The sequence below is a fragment of the Phalacrocorax aristotelis genome, chromosome 5, assembly GCF_949628215.1.
Source record: "Phalacrocorax aristotelis chromosome 5, bGulAri2.1, whole genome shotgun sequence".
Classification (NCBI taxonomy): Eukaryota; Metazoa; Chordata; class Aves; order Suliformes; family Phalacrocoracidae; genus Phalacrocorax; species Phalacrocorax aristotelis.
The window spans coordinates 35358917-35381196 of record NC_134280.1 but is presented as its reverse complement, the minus strand read 5'-3'; the positions used below and the strand labels follow the sequence as shown (position 1 = coordinate 35381196).

At 34.5% G+C, this 22280-nt stretch overlaps 1 protein-coding gene across 4 annotated transcripts in view; it reads left to right on the top strand.

Annotated features, from left to right (window-relative positions):
- GLS (glutaminase) overlaps positions 1 to 22280 on the top strand; it is a 66918-nt gene that overhangs the window by 9502 nt on the left and 35136 nt on the right. For 2 of the 4 annotated variants that reach the window (XM_075093927.1, XM_075093925.1), the window contains exons 4-7: positions 5281 to 5410; positions 6134 to 6213; positions 8137 to 8300; positions 14804 to 14862. In XM_075093927.1, coding sequence (XP_074950028.1) covers positions 5281 to 5410; positions 6134 to 6213; positions 8137 to 8300; positions 14804 to 14862 — 433 coding nt within the window. Of the gene's footprint in view, positions 1 to 4615; positions 5161 to 5280; positions 5411 to 6133; positions 6214 to 8136; positions 8301 to 14803; positions 14863 to 22280 lie in introns of those variants that run through there. The other 2 variants (XM_075093926.1, XM_075093928.1) reach the window with 2 other exon arrangements.

The following is a 22280-nucleotide window of genomic DNA, read 5'->3' as shown; positions in this document are numbered from 1 at the left end:
AGCTAATGCTGTTTAGTGCTATTTCCTCTCAGTTAAAATTTAAAATATGTATGTGTATAACACCTGGTGTGTTTACATATGTAATTGCATATATATTATATACATATAAGTCTATAAATTATATAGTATCCAGTGTATGTTTATACTGTATATTTACATCATTTATATAAACAAAAGTATATATGTTTATTTTCTAATACATGTAAACATTTTTGGAAGTACATTGAGAAAAACTGAATGTCTGTGTGTGACAGTAAGAAAAAGTCAATTGATTCAACAAATGTGGCATTCTTAAATGTACAACACGGACTAACTTTATTCTTGTGTTTAAGTTCAAGACCATGTCTTCACTGGTTGTCAGCACAGTAAAAACTGTAAATTGTTAAGAGTCAGAAACCTTCCTGGGTGTATGGTTGGATTGAAAAGGAAATGCTTTTGCTATTATGCATTACATTTATACTAGAAGACTTGTTTGTAATAGTAAACTATGAATTACGTTTTAGGCAAGGGCTCTACATTAAAAAAGGATAAGTGATTGCTAATTAGAGGGCTGAATATTAGCCTGTGTTCTATGTCATATCTCTAGGACTTGATCCTCTGTGTTAGGGGAGTGGTTGTTACTCTGATAATTTGTTGAAAGCTTACATGGCTGCTTCTTGTGTAGGAGAGTTTTGAACATAAAGATTATCCATGGGATGGAGAGGTGAATCTCTTTTCACACACTAGTTTTTCCTTTGCAGCAGCAGGTGTTAATCTTGTTTATAAATTTACACACACACACCCCCCAACTTCAGTTATCTGTTCCTTCTAGGCACGCTGTTTGCTGTGTAGAGACTTGTACAAGGTTACTGTATTTTTTGTTCTTCTCCAGGTGTTGAGGTGAGAAATATATCTACTCAGCTGTACTTACCTCAGGACTTTGAATCTTCAGTTCCCTAAGCATAAAAGTCAGTGGTGTAATTCTCCTGCTGAATCTGAATCCAAAGCTTCTAGATCAAATAAAGCATGAAGGATCAGTGATGTGGATTAGTGATAGCGTAGCTTGACTAAATCAATCAAGTCCAGTAGAAATTACCTGTAAAATTTTTTAGCTCATGCATCTGTACTGTCCATCTTTGTAACAGAAGTTTCAACACCTTTTTAGTGGTTAGTGTGACTAAAAGTGCTTTATTTTGAATATTTTTGGCTTTATAGTGCTTTCCACTTGAATAAAAATTTGGAAGAAATCTCCATGTTACAGGCAGAACAACTTGGTTTTTTAATCTTTCATCTCCAGAGCTGCTTGAATTGAAGGCTTCACTGGTGCACATTCTAGAGAGTGCTTGACAAACTTCTTGAATTGGCTGTTCGTGTTGCATCTATGTGATGTAACATGTGGTCTTTGTAGCATGAAGGATACCTTGCTGAGAACAGCCTGCTTACTGAAAGCAGTGCAGCATGCTAGTTAGCTTGGTATGAGACTTTGCTTATTTGGTACCCTAGCTATGGTACTAATTAATAAAATAATAGTAGTACTTTTTAACTATTATTAGATGAATCTTAGGCAACTTAACAAATATGGAAGATAGTACATGTTAATCTTCCTCACAAAGCGTGCACATTTTGACATACGCTACTTTTTAGATGTTTCTATGATGTTGTTGCTAATTTGTAGAAAAAATTCTAATAATCTTTCTAAGAAATCCTTCTACTCCTCTTAGCTTTTTCTCTTAACTCACAGCTTGTTGCTAACAAAACAACAGAAGACTTGCAAAAAGCCTATTTCTTAGCTAACAATACTTTGGTCAATGTGAGAGGTGGGGAAGAAAAGGCATGAGGCAACCAGAATGGATTTATTTTGAAAATGATGTAAACTTGATAAAAATTATGATAAACATGTAATGATATAAACATGAGGTGATAGCTACTGAGTCTGAGGTTTAAACTTAATTCTTTTTCAGAATAACTTACTTGGCTTTGTAGATTTAGTCTTTGTCACAAGGTGCTGTGTGTCCCAATTTGTTAACCTAGAACTGTGGTCTTGCTAGCCACATCTCTGATCTGCAGGTAGGAAGCAGCAATCTGGGTATGTGTGTTTTAAGCATAAACCTGACAGTCTATTGCTGGATCTCAAACAGGGTTATCAATTTGCTTCCAAGTGGCTGTGCTGCTCTCTCAATCTGGGTAGCAAATCCTGAGGAAAACCTTCATTTCAGATATGCTTAACCCAGGCATTATGTTTTCATTCTCTTGGTTTGAGCAATTAGAAAGTGTTTGATGGAAGATGTAGAGGACTTCCACTGTTATAATATTAATACCTCATTTGTCAAAATGTCACTTTTTTCCAAAATGTCTGAATATATTGAACACATGTGCAGGCGTTGTCTTGCTAGTTGGAAATGGAGCTTCACTTTCCTTTCTGTAATGCTTATCCTCTAGCTTTTTAAACGGCGGAAAAAGTATCCATTCAGCTATATAGATAGATTAACAGCTCTTCAAAATTGGTGGGAGTACAGGCAGTGTTTTTAGCAGATGCCTACTTTGTGTAGGGAAGCAATAATCAGCAAGTTGAGCCAGAACATGAAAAAGAATGGATGAATGTAACAAGTTGTATGATACAGGAAACAAAGTGACCCTAACTTAATGCTAGAGACCAAAGATTCAGTTTAAAAAAAAAAAACCCCAAACAAACAAGCCAAAACTGTTACTTTCACTGAAAGTTATTATAGGTCATAAGACTTGCATCCTAATCTTCCTAACCCAAATGTATCGGGGAAGTTTAATAGTTTGAAAAGACGTGTTTTCATATGGGGGAAGAAGTGCTTGGATTAGTATTTGGCAAGACAGAAGTTTTTTGGGTGAGTTTATAAAGTTTGGGGAAATGGAAGAATTTGATGTGGGAAGTTTTTAGTGTACCTATCCGCTAAAGTATGTGTGGGATAAGGGCTACGTTGTTAGTAAAATTTGACTGTAGAAAGTAAATTAATATATTGATAGATAAATCTTAAATTCCTCCCTGTGATCTTTTCCTACTGCTCCAGTTCTCCTGAGCCTCAGACCATTTGTCTCCAAAGGGTTATCTGGAACATAAACCAGTTAAACACCAGTGGGAAGGAGATGCCAGCTGCAAAATATTAGAGGCTGTCAAGGCTAGTGTCCTCTGACTGAAAGTATTACTGCCCCATTAACTGGAGTTTACTAAGATCTCTCTGCCACTTTGTCTGTGCAGTAATTGTTCCAAATATTCTTCTAGATTAATTGAACCCCAGTACTTCATGTCTGTGAATTCATAGCATTTGCCCAGGTTAAGGAGTACTAGGATAAACACCCAAACACTGACCTAGGCAGAAGTCTGGGAACAATAACTTCTTGCAGAAATAGGTAATGTCCTTAACCAGCATAACTATTTGTGCAGTGACTTTCAATCTTGAGCTTAAAACGATTGCATTATTGAAGTAAGCCTCCTAGATCTGGGGTGAATTGGTGAGTGTATAACTGCCCTTCCTGTTTTAGAAAAGTAATGTGGTATCACAGGACTGTATTTCAGTGTGTGCTGCATTTTTGTTGTTTTCCACACTTTGTATTCTTCAGTTGTTTTAACAGGCTTATGTGAACTTTAGAAAAAATGAAAAAAAATATCTTTTACAAGAGTTCTTAGTGCAGTCCAGATGATTCAGACAGTGCAGAAGTATATCTGAAGGTTAAACCTAGTGCATATGTGTGGTGTTATTCTTTCAGCAGATGTAGCTGCTGTAATTGTTAATTGCTTGTGAAAAGGGATTGTTGCACCTGGAGTAGGTAACTAATTGGAGGCTGCTGGGAACAAAAACTAACAGGATTTTTTGGAAGATATGTGAAAAAGGAGTGAATAAGCATGACAAATTACAACAAAATCACCTCAATTGGCTATTTTAACATAGACCTGTCAAAGCAGCTTATTACAGAGTAATTCTTAAGATGCCAGTGTGTACAACGGAAACTTCTCTACTGTTACTCTTTCACTGTTGGAAAGTACTGCCTTCCAGAATTTGAAATGGTTGTTAGCTGAATTTGGGATAATGTCTCCTAAGTATGAAGGAGATCAAACTGAAGCTTTAAAAAAAGAGTGGGATTCAAAGGGAAGATAATTCTGTCTGTTGGCTGGTCTTCATGCAACTTCATTTTGAACTGATAATGACTTTTAATAAGAGGATTACTAGAAGTATCTATTCCAAGTGAAAGTATTTCTCTAAAAATAATTTTTTTAGTTTTGTGAATAAGTCTTCATTGGAAGGATATGTGCTCATTTGTAATATGGGCCTAGATGTTCTTAACTTCCCATTTGTCTGAATTAACAGTTTCTTTCTGCATTTAATGAAGGTGTTAATGAAATTGTTTGTTTGGTGATAAACCTCACTTTCTCTTCCTTGCACTGGGATAGGGCTGTTAATACCCTTTGTCAGAACATATTTCAACTGCTGTGATAATGGCTCCCAATTCCCACCCCTGCTCCTGCTCACCCCCCACTCACAGGCACACCACTTTAAGCAGTGTGTCTCAGCTTGTATTTTGATCCTTCCCTCCTGTCCCTTCTAGATAAGCCCTTTCCTGGAAGAAGGGTTTATCAGTTTTTTAAATGTACTAGATAGGCTGATGATCAGAGGGTGCAGGTGTTAAATGTTTTTTGGGTTAAAAGGCAGCAAAGATTCCTTAACTAGTGATAGTTTGAAGTAAGAAACTTGTGGTATTGCTCCATGTTAACTTTTGTTTACTTTAGAAGATATTGTGAAGTACTTCCACAGGGTTCTATTCTTACTAGGATGGAAACTCATTCCAGCATGGTTGGCAGTGTTCTTGTCCAGTTCATGGTGAAACTGGTTGGAAGTGAGAGAAACCAACCCTGAACCTCAGAAGTCAGATCCAACTCTGAAATCAGCACTTCTTTGGACAAGGGCTGGTTTAGATGGCTGTCGCATGTCTTGATCCAAAGAAATGGGTGGCTGAGATCCCTTTTGCAAGCTTAGACGCTACTTGAAGGCAAATTGATAGTGCCTTGCAGTACAGCCTTAAAGTTGAAACTTCAAATAAGGGCTCTAAATAAAAAGGCATAAAAGCAAATGCAATGAAATTTTAATTTTTTAAAATTATTTATAACTTACGGAGTGGAAAATTGAAAAGTCTTTCTAATAAAGACCTGTTCATGTGGGTATATAACTTCAAGGGACTGATAGTCCTTATTTAAATAGCATGTAATTGCTGCTTAAGTAGGCTTTTTGATAGTACTTTGTCAAAATACTAATAAGATTTTTAAATTTTTTACAGGTGTGTACAGAGTAACATTGTGTTGCTTACTCAAGCTTTCAGGAGGAAGTTTGTCATTCCAGATTTTATGTCGTTTACTTCACATATTGATGAGTTATATGAAAGTGCTAAAAAACAGTCTGGAGGAAAGGTAACCTGTTTGTAAATCCAACTTCACACTGCTGTAGATTTCTTGATTATTAACCGAATATGTTTAAGTTGGCATATTTTTCTTAACCTTTTTAGCAAAATGTTAAACTGGTAACTTGATAAAATAGTTTTGGAAGTTCAGTTATGTCTGCGACTTGTAAACTGTTAGAAATAAAGCTCCTTACTTCTAATGATGTTTTACAATTTTGAGGCTAGAAAGATAGGATGGTGGTGTTCTTTCTTTATTTTACATAAACTATAAAAACTCTATATAATTTGTCAGACTAAAGTTAGTCTGTAAAGCAATTATGCTACTCTGCAGAACTGGCTGGGTTGTGTGACAGAAATAGTTGTGAACACCATACCTATGTTAGTATTAAAGTTTATTCTAGTGTTTATTTTCAATAAATTAATTGAAAAACTCCAAACTTTGTTACCAGCTAAAATGTTATAGGAAATGAAAATCCTAAACATGTAACAAAACAGATTTCTTTTAGAATGTGCTGAGGTTTGTACTTTCGTTGAAAAAATATATTTTATATTGATCTAGTGAATATAATAATTTGTAATGAAGTTTTAGCTATATTAGGTGATTATTCATGGAATAATTCAGTTGTAACTTGTGTATCCTTTCCATTGGCATTTATTTTAATCAATATATGTTAACATATAGTTAAGTATTTTGATGTGGTAATGCCTCTGTTGTTATTTCATGTCGTCATAGGTTGCTGACTATATTCCACAACTGGCCAAGTTCAGCCCTGATTTGTGGGGTGTGTCACTTTGCACAGTGGATGGACAGAGGTATATTCTAACTTCCAGATTTTACTGTTTCGATTACTTGAACTGTCTGATATGTTGCAAGAAGCAGGGAGTTGGACTTGATCCTTACGGGTCCCTTCCAACTTGAGTTAATCTGTGATACACAGTGCTTCATGGTATCTCAAGGTTTAATAAAGAGCTTTTCTGGAGTTGTTTAAGAAGTGAAATCCACTTGGTCATCTTTCTTAACATTTTTTTCCAACTTCCCTGTTAAGCTGAATTATTTTGCTATGCTATTATGATAAAATGTTGTTTAAATAGTATTTGTAAATACTGTATTTAAAGTCTAGATTATATTGTGCTTATTATCCAAACACAGTAATGAAGTTGTGGGTAATTTCAGTGATTACCAAAGGACAAGACAGACAATGCTTACGTAGTATTAATCTGTGGAAGTTGAAGAGTTTTGCCTGATAGTACCCGTGCCTTGAGCTATATTTGTTTTCTGAAAGTCATGATGTACTTAAAAATTAGTTCTTTTTCTACATTTTAGTGTTCCTACTGTAGCTTTATTGTATGATCACTATATGTCATTGAAAAAAATCAGATCCATTTTCTTTTTAAAGAAAATTTTCTTTTTAAAGAAAATGGAGATGTGGAAACTGGACAGAATTTAACATGATTTTGCTCTTCAGGTTTATTAAAATTTCTCCTGTAAGGGTATATATAGGCCTCAGATATAATTAGAATGATTTTATTTTTATTGAGTAGTGACTCAGTGTATCAGATGATTACGAGTCCAAATGTATCTCTCACCATCTAGCTGAGAAGTAATATGAACTTTTCTGTGCCTACCTTTGTCTAGTCACAATGTGAGATACTCATCAGCTTGCATGTCTCTGCTGTCCTGCAGTTTGATATAGTCATACTGCATATTCTGAGTATCATAGTTTTTAGGTATTGGTGTTTCCCAAGTGAATGGGGCATTCTTGAGAGAGCATCAGACTTGCTTGTGGTGACTGTGGATTTGGGATCATTTTAATGTGATCTGTTATGATCTGTATGTTTGTATCTTATCAGCCATATGCTCTCTGATCTCTAGAGGAAGAGCTGTACAAGTGAGTTGAAGTATTTTGCAGCTCTCTGCTTAAGTGTCTGAATTATAAGTTATTCATAGTAAAACAGCTTTAAAAGTAAAAAAGTTCTCCTTTTTGAATACTTAATTTTGCTTTTTTTTGGCTATTATGTAAAAAAATTGGCATTATAACATTACTAATTAAATTTTTTTGATGTTATGTAATGTTGGTTTTTATAATGCCAAAATGGTTTTATGAGTTTCTCTGAAGTCTTCTACATTTTCTGCAAAGAAAAGAAGGAAATACACTTCTGATTTTGCCATCAGACAAGTGGTTGCTTGGAGCACTTTGCTCTAGATGCAGCAAATGCTGCTTGTATGAGTCATTCTTCAATGCAGTCTGACTTACATGTTGAAAGTAAACTTTGGAAAAGATAGCATTTAATAATTGTAATAAAATACCTATGCAGTTATCAAAGGTAATGTAAATATAGCTATTTCCCTCAAATTGCAAAACTGAATTGGACCTCATCTTTGTTCATATAGAAGTAAATATGTATAGCGCCTGTACCCTGTTGAGCTTGCATTTGAGTAGGGTAAGTGCGATAATAGAGCTCTGAGGTGATTATTTTGCTCTGGTACAAACCTATTTCTGAACTTGCTTTTATTTTTTTACATTGACAGTTATGTTTAGCTTATGGAGACAATTGTTAAAACCTTTAAATCTTTTTGTTCTGCTCTTCAAAATGAGACTTAATATGCTTTTAGGGTTTTGGGGTGTTTTTGTTAATAGTCCTAGTAGGTTGAAGGATAAACGAAGCATTTAACACACGACTTGCCTCAGCTGACAAACAGGAAATTTCAAACCTCTTCATCTGTGTTTTTCCCAGGCATTCTGTTGGCGATACCAAAGTTCCATTTTGTCTTCAGTCCTGTGTAAAGCCTTTGAAATATGCTATTGCTGTTAATGATCTTGGCACAGAGTATGTGCACAGATATGTTGGTAAAGAGCCTAGTGGATTAAGATTCAACAAATTGTTCCTGAATGAAGATGGTAAGAGATATATAATACTTGGTAATGCGAATACTCAATTTTAGAAAATTGTAAAACAAACTACATGGCTTTTTCAGTCTTTTCATTTTACTGTATCCTCTTCAGTATTATTATTAGACAGTGTCCCAAAATATTTTGCCATCAGCAAGGTAGGCTTAACCTTTTTTGCTCACTTTTGCCTAACTTAGAACGCTAGTGAAAGATGCTTTATTACTTCTGTTCTACTTACTAGTATCTAGCTGTAGGAAAAACCAAAGAATTTTGTTACGGCAAGTGTTTGAGATGTATATTTATTTAGTTGAGCTGGTAGTAAGTTTTCCTTAATCATGCCTTCTGTAAAGTGATGGTGAAAGAATCAGATATGTTAAATTCATTTTAAGGAACATGTATATAACTTCCTTTCTCAGTCCTCTGAGAAGTAGGTGCTGGTGCCAAAGGCCAGGGCTGGCTAGTTTCCAGAAGGCAAAATTGAACACATCTTCCCACATATTATTCTAAACTGAATTTGGCTACTGATTCAAAACAATGTGTTTTTTTCCTGCAGCAGGAGAGCTTTAGCAAGAATTTATTATACAGTACTTACCTAGATTATTTCTTTTCATTTTATATTAACTGTCAAGCGTGAAAATGTTATTTTAAAAAACATAGTAGCAAAAATTGGGGGATGACTCATGTAGCCTTAGAGGAAATACTGGATGTTGTCTCTGAAAGGCAAATGTTTCTTCTAGCAGGTCGTTCTCAGAGAACAGACAATGTTTCTGTTGCCATGGTATTGCAATTAATATTTAATTAACAGCATAAGGCTTGGATATTTTTGTCAAGGACTGAATTGAATTCTGACTTAAATATCTATATTCTTAATATAGAAATTATACCTAATTATGATGAAGGTACATACCTTAAAATCATAATTCCAAACTTAGAAATAAAGTGGATCTTGACAATTTGTCGTCTTTTTATTATGTTAGTAAGTGGTAATGAAATACCAGTATGCCTGTATACCTCCAAGAGGGAATTAAGCATTTTGTCAAGCTTTGCTGTCTCGCTTTTGCTTTCCTAGTTTTTCCAGATACTATGTTGTACAGTGTGAAGAAGACTGCCTTTCCTGTCCTAAGAAAGCTTTCATATAAAAAAAGTTTTGATGGTGCTAAAAATAGCCCATTTTTTCCTTTGGGTCAATATAGGTGTTCTGTTTTTTTATATTTTTAATGACATGACAAAGTATTGTAGCTAATCTCTTTATTGCTCCTTTTAAGGTTGAACTATGAGAGAAAATGAATTGTTAGGCTGTGTTTTTTTTTATTATAGTACTGTTAGACTTTAAAAGTGTTTATAAGACTGTTATGCAATAAGAGAATTGGGATTATTGAAAGTTTGACCAGTGTGCATGAAATTAATAGAGAGGACTAAATGATAGAAGTTTTTATTTATGCACTTGTGTGGCTGATATAACTGACAGGAGGAAAATGTGTTAGAACTAACCCAAACAGCCTTTCATCTATACAGTCCTTAAATGAAAGACTAAAACAGAAGGTAGAAGCCTAGTAAAAAGGAACGTTTAGTTATAGGGAGGGAAAGGAAGGTTCAGTTTCTGCAAGTGGAAGAGGAGAAAGGAAGAAGAGATTACACTTTACTTGTAGATTTTATGTATGAAGTTTGGATATGCAGAGTATTTGGCAGTTTGAACGTGCATAACTACTCTGAAGATCAGATTTGAAAATAAATATATATAATATAGGTATTGTATTTGCTTTCTAATTATTCTGATATAGTTGAATTCCATGTTTGTAATTAGGATTTTAAGAAGTGATATGCTGGTATTTGAAAACTGATTAGACATGCACCTGAAGCTACTTTTTCTACTTACTACATTCAAGATTCCTAAAGCAGGATGTTCTTTCACTACTTTGTTTACTAGTATTGAGATTCAAGCTGGAAAGAATGGAGAATATTACAGGACAATTTTAAATCATAACTAAAAATGTTAACTATAACGAAGTGTTACGAAGAATTGTATTCATTTTGAGTAAGATCTGTGCTGTGCAGTGGAAATTTGGAAATGTCTGCAGCCTTGTGAATAGTCAATTTTAAAATTTTTTTCAAAGGGAACATATGGCCTATCGAACAATTCTGATTTCCTGAGGACTAAAACAATTCCGATGTTAATTAAAAACAGATTATTCTAGTTAACTGAAGTAGATCAGGAATTTTACGTAGTAAAATGTGTCTGAAATAGGCATCATCTGGAATTATTTTTATGGCCATTGAGCAGCAGTTTGCAGGTTTTTTTCATGCCTATTGAGTTCATGATGCAACATGTGTGACGTACAATGATGTACAAAGAAGGCCTAAGACCAATGATGGACCAAAAAGGTCAGAAGAACTGGCAGAGGAAAAGCACTGTAATTTGAGCTTATTAGGGGAAAGGTCTAGTTCACATACGGCAGAATTGCATGGCAGGTTGCTGGAGCAATTGTGCTAATTGTTGAGCAGTTGTGAGGGGAAAAAAACCCCATATTTTCCACCATTCAGTAGTGGTATCCAGTGGAGAGATTCTTTTTTTTAGGTAGCTAAATAAATTATATTTTCTTTTACTTTAAATTTAGATATACCTGTTAAATATATTGTAGTTCCCAATGTAAAAGGCAGTTCTAGACAAATATCTCCTTCCCAAAGGAAAAGGAATGCTGTATTGGAGAATAGTGTATTTGATATTCAGAGGCTTTAGGTGAGTTGTTTAAGCAAGAGGCATATCGTTGAATCAGTGCTAGACTTAATCAGGGCACCCCAGTTGAAGTTGAAGGGTTATTATGGCTTATTCTTTTCATTAAGGATAAAAACACGAATTTACTCCAAAGAGAAATGAGATGATACAGCAATATAAGAGACTTCCGGAGAAGTTGTGTAAAAGATTTTCTGTTTTTCCGTCTGAGCAGATATTTGCCTTTATTTGATTATACATACAGAGCATATATGTGTGTTTTTGTTTTTAGTGATGTGTGTCAGTTAGCTTTGCAGAGTTTGATACCTCTTTCTAAAGATTAATAGATTAGGTTGTTTCACCTCTTTGACAAACTGTTGCAATTACAGTTCCTTGTTCTTCCTTGTTGTTCTGCAATGTGGAATCCCCTTGTTGATGGCACCCACTGTGAGGTAAATCAGTAGTTGCTGCTACTTTAGAAGGAAACCTATGTATAACTTTCCTTAAAAATTAATGCAGCGTCAGAACCTATACATCCTGAAGAGGTGAAAAAATACCTGGGAATGGAAGTATTATTGATGGGAAAGGAAGACACCTCTTCTTTTAAATTAGCAGGAGTCCTGCAGAACTTAAGATTTTATTTAGGCATCCTGGCCCCTAAAAAAAGCCAGTATATCTTAAGTATGTGTAGAGGTTCTTCGCTATAGAATAGGACAGTTCAGTTGGAAGGGATCTACAACAATTATCTAGTCCAACTGCCTGACCACTTCAGCACTAAGAGTTAAACCATATTATTAAGGGCATTGTCCAAATGCCTCTTAAACACTGACAGGCTTGGGGCATCAGCCACCTCTCAAGAAGCCTGTAGCTATTGTGGCAGGATAGAAAGGTTATCTGTCAATTATAGATATCAATGCTATCCAAACGCTTCCCATACATAATCTGCTGCTATCCAGATAATAGTGAAAATTGATTTCCTGGGACCCGGATACCCTGACAGGGTTTATTCTGCTTAGAAGAGGCAGTGGTGTATTAATGGAAGGTGTCCTACTCAGCTCTGTGATGTGCTAGTGTTAGGCAGCAGCAGGAGACCCTTAAAGAAGAGCTGTTGTTAGCGTGTGGTAAGCCGGACTGTGGTACCTCCCCTTAGCTGTTAAGTCTCCAACAATGATTATTACTTGTTGACTTGTCAAGGGGTGAAGAGAACTCAACTTAATTTCAGAAGCACATTCAGAAAAGTCCATGTCTCCTTTCACCAGGAGGTTCTTGCCATTCTTCATGTGAGGTCAATACATGGTGGTGTGTGGTTGTAAAGTGGCCAGAACTGGTACATGTAGTTTGAGATGTTAAGCAATGAGAGACAGAAATCTTCAGAGCAGAGGAAAGGGTAACCAAGAATGCCTTGTGACATTGAAGGGAAAGTGGTGATGTCCTCAAGGAAATGAGATACAATAGAATTTCTGAGGGTATATTCTGTTATATGGACTTTACCACATTGATAAGCTTTTGAGTTGATGAATGCTAAATGAAAATTGCACATACTTTTTATTCAAATATGTATTTGTTGTGGGATTTGAGATTTTTTTTGCTTTATACTGTGTGGCAGATTGAAACAATAGGTGTGCAGAGGAATCAAGAGCAAAACATTTATAAAAAATACTTTTAGAATGGGTTGTATTTGTCGTTAATGTGTTTGTGGACTAGAATGATACTTGATGAGGAAGCTGGAAAAAGAGAACTGTAGGTAGAGCAAGAAATGAGGGTGACAGTGTATTCTCATCATGTGTGAGGCCAGTGTTGTGTTGGACTATGTGCCTGGAGTTGGGATCCCCAGTTCAAGGAGAACATTGAAAAACTGGAAGGGGCTCTAGTGGAGGGCTGCCAAGGTGCTGTGGGGTCCAGGGCACATAACTTCCAAGGAACAGTTGCAAGGGGAGGTTAGGGGCTCTCCTGGGAGCCACTTAGAACTCTTGAAGAGCAATTGCAAAGATGTAAGTTTGTGTAACTCTTCTTGGTAGTGGCAGATGATACAAGGGCCAGCGGCCCCACACTGTGGCTTAGGCGGTGCAGGTTGGATGTTAGGGTAAACCTGTCATCTAGGAGGAACAACATGCAAAAAGACAGAGGGTTTGACATGTTTGGAGGTCTTCAAGACTCAGCTAGATAAAGGCATGACTGACTTGATGTAACCTTGGCAATAGTCTTGCTTTGAGTGGGAGGGTAGAGGAGACGACCTCCAGATGTCCCTCCTTGGTTAGAAGGACTAAGAAGGAGCTTGTGATGCTGTGAATAGTCTTTTGACTTGTAAGATCTTTGGTGTTCAGGTTTTTGGTCCCTAAGGAGAGTCAGAGTTAGGAAGCTATGGAAATGCTACGCTTTTTTGCTACTTAGAATCTGTTTTTAATCAGAAGTCAAATATATTTGACCCAGGTTTCTTGCGTTATTGACACGAATAGAACAGGATGTTCAGTATAGGTGGATCTTAAGTACAATCAGATGAAATGAGAATCATTCATGAGTCTGTTGCAGAGATAAGGAATGGCACTAACAACTTTAAAAATAGTATATAGACGTTAAGTTTGTATTTTAGGGGAGCTTTACTTTCTTGGACAGGAGATATTGGTCTTTTTCACTAACAGAATAACTTGATTTTTTAAAAACATCTTTCTAGTATTGACTTTCTGAAAAATATTAAAAGGAATTTGAGATTGTTAGTTTTTGTAGATTATCTGATAGTCACAGATGGGTAAGTGTCATTGACCATGACCAGTGTAATTTTCATGGGAAAGTGTGTGTGTGTGTATATGTATTGTGAATATCAGACTAACTTCCAAAAAGCAATTGTCTCAAGTTCCTTTCAGTGTGTGTGTACTATATATGAAAATAGTGAATACTTTGTTATTTAAAATGAATATTTTTTTCAAATTTGGAGAGAAAGTAACAGCAAATTAAAAGAATCCAAACCTGTCACAATATTAATGTATTGAGAACTGGTTGAGAATTACAGACATCAGAACCATCAAAAATCAAAATCCTAGTTAGAAGGCACAGCAAAAATTTTAGTTACAAAAAAAAAGAATGAAAACTTGTATTTGGGAAAAGTAGACAGCTGAGAAGGAAAGCTTTTTTGGAAAAAAGGAGGAAAAAAAGATTTATTCACATAAGCAGCCAAGAATGACTGGGAATGCAAAAATACTCTTAATATGGAGATTAGCGATGAAAAGAAAAACTTAAGTGTAGCAGGTATATGCAAGTTAAATTCTAGTAAGGATGAATAAATTATTTGTATTTCAGCAGCTGCCAGTAGACATCTCTGATTCTTAAAAAGGATCAGGATTTTGTATTTATGTACAGCAATAAGAAAATTCAAGAACTGGAAGCCTCATTTATTTTAAAGGAACTTGTTTGAACACTTTTAAAATCACTGAGACTTGGTAACTTGGAGAAAAATTGAAAAGTCCCTTAGGGGTGGTTCCACTTGCAAATTGATTTGTATTAATCAAATCTTGGAAAGCTAGAGAGAACTAAAAATGTCCTGAAAAGAAATTATGCCAAAATGATTGATTTCCGGGACTGTTAAGTAGCATTAGGCTGTTGTTCTCAACTGTAAAATACTTTGCTCAGAATTAGAAAAAAAAATGTGTATGATGTTGGCTTACAGTATTTTTCATTTAGGATTATATTCTATGATCATATCTAAGTCATAGATTAATATTTATCATTTTTCACTTAAACACTTGACTGGTTTTGTTTGACAAATGTGTCTTGGGATATACTTGTAATTGAAAATTTTATTTCACAGACAGGCCTCATAACCCTATGGTGAACGCTGGAGCAATTGTGATCACGTCTTTAATCAAGGTAAAAAGTTCATTTTTAGTTTCTCTCAGAGCATTTTAATAAGATGTAGAGAATCTTGTAAAGCTCTGATGTTTTGGAAATAGTAACACTTTCCAAACAAATGCAATATTAGACTAGCAATTTTTAAACAGTAATGTGCAACTGAGAGACACTGGTTTTCCTTAGCGTTTTTACTTTTCTTTTGTTTCCTTCTTTAACCGCACAACACTTGATATTCTATTGAGAGAGTTGCCTCATACTTGTTAAATGCTAAGAGTATGTCCTCAGAAATATACTTTATAGCACTCAGAAATATGTTTCTGAATGTCTGATGCTCTTGTATAGCATAAAGTTACGAAGTTATTTCTTGCTGTGCAGAAAAAATGAAGATACTATAATTTGTACAGGAGCAATGCAGCTATATTCGCACATCAGTCTTAATACTGAATTTGTCCACTATTAACATGCTGTAAGGCTAAGTTATGTTTAACATCTATGTAATGTAGTTTCTGTTGGAGTGTAAAATGTGCTTTCTTAAATAAGTGTATTTGGAAACAGTTACTCATATTTTGCTGAGTAAACCATAGCTGAATAATGACTTAGCATCTTTAGTCCATGATCTTGTGACTTTTGGAAGGCTGTATTTTATTTTCCTTTGAATAGCTGTATATATCTCTTGAAGTTGTAAATAGCATAAATTCCATGCAATGCTAATGTTTGCCAGATACTTCGCTTGTATTTTCTGCCTTTTTTTAGCAGCCACTAATACAAAAAAACTTTTTTAAGGGTACCTGTGTAGAGTTGTGGGGAATATGTCGGTCCCCTGGAGTTTCGAAGTAGAAAACTTTATACTGTTACTTCTGAAGTCTAAAAATCTTGTTTACAGCCTTTGTCTTGGTTATGTTTTGAAGTCCGTTAGCTACAGTATGTTTTCTACCTCCCTATTTCCAAATTGTTGATTTTAAAATTACTTAGATCATGATTTTCTGTTATTTTATATTTAAAGAAGGTGTAAGAACTTCTGCTTAAAGACATTTATCTTTAATAGCTGTAGGTGAAAGAAAATGGCCTTAAGTATGACAGGTAAATTCATTCACGTTTAATATTTTTTTAAAGGTTGACTGAGCATTGAAATTCACTTGGATAATAGTGAATTTTAAAATTTGACTTAACACATTTGTCTGAACTGTGAAAACGTTAGTCCTACTACGACATGCCCTACTGGTCATAAGGCAAAACACAAGCATGTGCCTCCTGCAGAAGGCACATAATTCTTGATAAATTGTGTACTTCTAAATAGATAACATGGATTTGTTTACTGCATGCAACTGATATTTGTTAGAAGGTTGGGGGATTGTTATTGCGTCGTGTTTTTATTTTTATTTGGTTTTTTCTGTAGTGTTCTTATGAAGAGTATTGCATTGCACTGACTTTTTGCATGTGGTAACTGCACGTCTAATGGACGCATATCATACTTATCACTCCATTATTTGTTTTCAGTGTGATTAAAATGTAGATTATTTTATGTACTGCTTTCACTAAGATAGCATTTATCATTTGAATAACTAACCAAACTAAACATACTCTGAAGAAAATTACGAAGAGGGTCACAGGTATAAAGTTATTTAATAGCTGTTCTTTTGTGAAATAACTTTGTTACAATCTTCAACTTAAAAATATTCCTACTAACTAATCGGTGATTTTTAAATAATTCACACTTATATTTGATCTAATCTAAGGCTTACTTTTTTCTAGAAAAGGTGGATTCATTAACCCATGTTTTGCCCTCTGTTCCTCTGCATTCATTCTGTTTAAGGTGTTACTTGCATATCTTGAAGGCTGCATATGGCTCCTAGTGTCCAAGAAAATTAAGGGATTATTAAACATGGTCAGATTTACCATCTATGACAGATTTAGCTATGATAGCATTTGGATAGCTATGGAGAGATTATAGCTGTATTTCGGTGTTAAGAATGCTTTTAACTCCTTTGATATTCATTATTTTGTCTCTTTCTGAGAAATTAATGTCTTTCAAAATTTACATATGTTGTACTGAATTTAGCTGTTAGTATGCATGAACTTGCACACAACTGCCCTTAGAATCTGACAAATTCTGATTGTATGTGAATAAGAGATGATGCTTGGGGTTATCTTTTTGTCAGAATATGTAATACTTTAGGGGAATATTTTAGGGGAAAAAAGATTTCGTAGCATCACATACCCAGTTTTGGCTGCCTTAAGAATTTAGTATGTGCACCTTGGAAAGATCATAGACCTAAACTGTAATGTTATGTTTAGTTATGTTTATTCATAATAATAAATAATGAAGCGTATGTGCATGTTGTACATTTGTTTGGCTTACTTAGGCATGACTATATCATACTTCTACCAGCTTAAATGATTCTCCTACTGTCATGTGCTTGGAACTGCAATATATTTACGTTTTGGTGCCTTAACTCATGGCTCTGTTCTAACCACTTGTGTTACACTCCACAGACTGTGGCAGCAATTTAAAGCATGTATCTACAATAAAAATGTTTTAGCAAAAAGACATCCTGTGGGCCAGTTTTAATGAAATAAAATTTTCAAAGAACCCTAAGGACCTTCTACCTTGTTTGTAAATTGTACAGTCATTTTCCCTTATTACTAGTTATATAAATTACATAGTTATAACAATTTTCAAATAATTGTTATAAAAAGAAAATTAAAGCGGCAATTCCAGGAGTGTTTGGCAAGTGTTATTTGATAAAATGGTAAATTCTTCCATGTCTCCTAGGCAATACAGGTGCTTGAAAAAGGAAGATTCAGTTCATGTACGGATCTAGCACAGATTGTGTTCTGTAACTACGCAGCTTTCTGTACATCACATTGAGAAAATACTTTATTGCCTGTAGCATGGATAGATTTTAATGCTTTGATCTGTTTTTTTCTTAAACCTTAAACTCAATTCTCAAAGCGTGTCATCTCCAGGAACATCATTGGTTGTGTTAGCAATTGCCTGCTTTTATGTATCTTTACTGACTAGGGAGGGTAGTGCATTAGAGCTGCAAATGAGATGAAGAGGACAGGTCCAGAGTGAAATATGTAGAAGGCAGGTGGCTGTGGAAGGAATTACCAGAGGACAAGGGATTAAGTCACTTTTATTGTATACTTCAAGATTCCATCTGTAGATAAAAGCTTTCCTAGTAAAACAGCAAAGGTTTGGGCAAATACAGTGTATGTAAATCTGGAGGTGCCGACAAACACATGCAGAATCTTACGCAGACAGTGATGATAGACTTGAGTGCTTGGGGAAGGGGGATATCCTATGGTATGAATTAACGTGGGAAGCATTTAGACGTGTTGTGGGGGCAATATTCGTAGTCCTTGCAAAAAAAATTGATGTATGAGAAAATGAAAATGCTGATCTTACTGACCCTGAGAAAGCTTAATTCAATGAAGGCTTTTCTTTTTTGTGCAAAACAGGTGTATCCGATAATACTTTAAAGCTTTCTAAATATGCTGATAAGTCATAAAATAAATGTGGCAGAGGGGTAGAAAAACCTGTCTGGCTGTGCCAAGGGTCTATTTGCTGTCAGAATACAGTTATTAAGAAACCTGTCCAGTTACGGTCTAATACTTGAAGGGTGGGAAAATCCATGGCTTACTGGGTTTTATTTGGCAATATAGTTAGAATAAATAGTACAGATTTTGCTTAATTGCTCTATGCTACCCACTCCAGTTATTCTTCCTCATAGACTGATGTACATGCACACTGCTTTAAAATGTGTTGGTGTTGTGATCTTCTCTACCAGATACTTGTCTTTATTCTGGTGAAGTTTACTCTCTTAAGTTATTCATTTTCTTGTAGTAACTAATTTTGGATAGAACACACATTCACATTATTCTGCACTTCTTATTATAACTCAAATGCATTGGGTATTATTTGACATAGAGTATGTAGTAGTGATATTTGATATGACATATATTCAGTGGTCACATATGTGAGTATTTAATACCTGAAGGTCACAAAAGTAATTCTTATATGTGTTCGAAATAGTAATAGTATTGGTCTTAGTGGGTCAAATACTGTCTGTGACAGAGTGCTCTCAAGTATTTCAGAGCTGAAAATGGCATACTAAGCAGTCAAGACACCAGTTCTCACAGAACAGGCCAGATTAACAAATATAATTAAAAAGGTGTGTAAGTACAGAAGACTAGAAGACATTAATAGTTAAGTTAATGTAAAATGCACTAACATAAAAAAGAATGTTTCCTTGCACACTGACATAGCATTATGATTTTTTTCTGGATGTTTTCATCACAGAATAGTGTTAGATTATAAATTTGGCTTTAAAAAAAAATCCAGAAATTAATTTTTAAATAATCTTCTATTATTAGAAGACCATAAACTTCTCTTGATCCCTATGTTTTCATGAGCTTGGCTTAGATTAAAAATAGAAAAATTATTTTAACAAGAGACACATGGTAAGAGCTTATGTGGTCTAATAAAATAAACACTGAACATTGATGAATGTAAAGTGGCTAATATTAGCTACTTTTCTAATAAATATTGCCTAATTTTGTTGTTGCAAGCTCTGGTGAGTATCCATGGATCTCTTTCCTAGGTACATGAAGGCATGCCATCTATGCAACTGCTTATAGCAACTGCTTATATTTTCCTAGTAGAAATACAAATAATAAAAGCACCTTGTTTTTTTTGTGTGGTTTTTTTTTTAAAAAGGGGGGGAAGAACACTAAAACCTTACACAATAAAAAAATTCAAATTTATGATTGACAGCCATAGTGGTTTTAAGTGTTTACAAAATTATATTGGGCTGTCTTCTGCAAGTTTGAATTTTCTGCCTATCATACTGCTTCAATCTTAACATTTTCAATTTCATTTTGTATTCATTTAGAAGTGTTTTTTCATATGTATATACACACAAGCATGTATACAGTAAGTGTGTATATGAACATATGTTTCAGTAAATGTTTGTGGAGGGTAGTGCATGGAATGTCTCCTTTGATGTTCTAGACAGATGAATTGCATCTGAACTTAAATAAAAATGCTTTTTGGAAAATATTGTCACAGTGCCCCCAACCTCATAAGTTTATACAATCAAGCTAAAAATAAGAAGCACTTGTGCAAGAACAGTAGTTTTGTTGTCTCTTGTATTTCTTCAAATTAATGGAACAATTGCTTAGTATTCTGAATGTTAGGATTTTATATTTGCAATTGAATTTTAATCAAAGAATGTATGTTGCCTCTGTCTCTTCAGCTTTGTAGGAGGAGCAGCATACCTTTGTCAGCTGCTGAAAGAGGGAAACCAATAGGTTGGGTTTTTTAGGCATCAAGTGTATGGAAGCAAAGTTTTCTATTTTAGTTGTGTTATGTTAAATCCCTACTGAGCTCTTGGTCATACGATTATTTAGGCAAATATTTTATGTATACGTGCAGTCTAATTTCTGTAACAATGCTTTTGTGTTTGATATAAAGTATATATACAAGTGTGTGGAACATCAAGGACTAAAACTGCGTCATCTGAGTTAGTATACAGAAGGTTTTCTTCCCAGAATAAGAGATTAGATGTAAATTTTTAAAAGAAACCTTTTTTATAACAAGTTGATGTGGAAAAAGTTTGTATTGAGTCTTTTGCCCACCGATTTTATATGCTGCTAGTAAAACTAGGTTTTTGTTGAAGGGCTAGGAATTTTTTTCAGCTATGCAAAAAAACCCCAAAAAAAGTGAAGTGTTATATATTTATATTTTTGAAGAAAGCATGATCCCTTTCTCCCTCTTTCTTTTTTTAACAAAAGAACTTGTTTCAATTTATTATACATGTCTAACCATACAATTATCAATGCAGCATCCCATAACTAATGCTGACCCACTTTCCCAGAAAAAGATGTTCATTGTGCATTTGAAAGGTTGAAAAGGTTTTTGTGGTTTAAATGTTGTTACATATTTTACAGCATTAGGATCTATGGAATATTTTGACAACTGCAACAGTTCAATGAAGTTGGTAATTTCTTCTTTTAATTATTTTTCATTGAACAGATTTGGAGTTAACTTTCTGAGACTTGTGTTCTGGTATATTATACAGGAACATTTTGATGAAATGTGTCATGAATTTTTTTATCTTATTGCAAATTAGCTAGATATTGTTGCCTTAAGAGTAAGGTTATTAGCCTTTAAGCATAAGGTAACCACTGACGCATAATTTTGACAAAACAGTGTGGTGTTCCTTTCAGCTAGTGATTGTACGTGTATGACTGTGCATCCTCTTGTAGATGAGCTGATGCATGGGCTTCAAAGATTACCTGCAACACCCTAATTCACATACAGAGACTGGCTTTACGCATTTCTTTAAGTAAAGTACTGGTCGATATAAAGCTTCAGGTTTCTCCACTTCCTTCCCCATTCCCATACTTAACACATTGCAAGTAGTGTCTTGAATTATTTGAGAGGTTAAACAGTTTTGTTATCTAAATAGAGTATCTTTAATGCTAAAATTATTTATTAAAACATCTTCTCCAGATACATTGTTTACACTTGTGTGTGTGATGCCATTGTTTTTAAAACTTCCTCAAAAAAAATTCTACTTGGCTACTTCAAAAAATTAAAAATTCCCAGTAGACCATGTGCTATTTTTTACCTCCCACCTCTCTTGCTATAGGAATTGGTGAAAGGACGCCCGTCAAAGATATGTAAAGAATTAATGCATCTTTAACTGGCAGCTACTAAATTTGAGAATCTTCTTAAGTGGGGAGGGGGGGAAGGAAAAAGCCCCAAGATAACACCCCTCATCCTCCCTGAAAAAACCAAACCAACCAACCCTAAGAATTAAGTTTTATTAAGCTGGATTTAGATTTTTCCTTACATTGTTAGCACAATGATGTACTCTATGTTGTGAAATTCTATTTCTGTTTGATTTTTAATAGGTAGGACATTAATCAGATATTAATCAAGTCAGATATTTCTGACGAAATGAAATTATTTTCATAGTAAGGGGTAAGACTTTCTTTTAAGTCTTCAGTCTAAACTTTTTAGATGGGTGCTAGCCATGGAAAATTTTAACTTCAGTAGCCTGAACTTTACTATGCTCAGCTCTGTTGGTAATATAATACCTTTGGGTTACTAATCTATAAAAATTTAGTGTTTTCATTATAACGATACTGATTGTAGTTATTTTTGTATTTTTTTGCTTTAACTACCACATTTACTTGTGCTAAACACATGCAGTTGAATAGAGTGCACTTAAAATAAAGCATACCTTTTCCAGTTTAAAATAATTTCCAACATACAGGTGTTTAAGTCTCTTATAGGATTATTTAATTTAAATTATAATTAAAGATTTACTTATCTAACACTTTAATTTTTTCATTAATACATGAAATGATTGTAGTACCTTATTCTTAATTAGCCTCATACCTTAGTTAAAAATCCTAGTACTGTT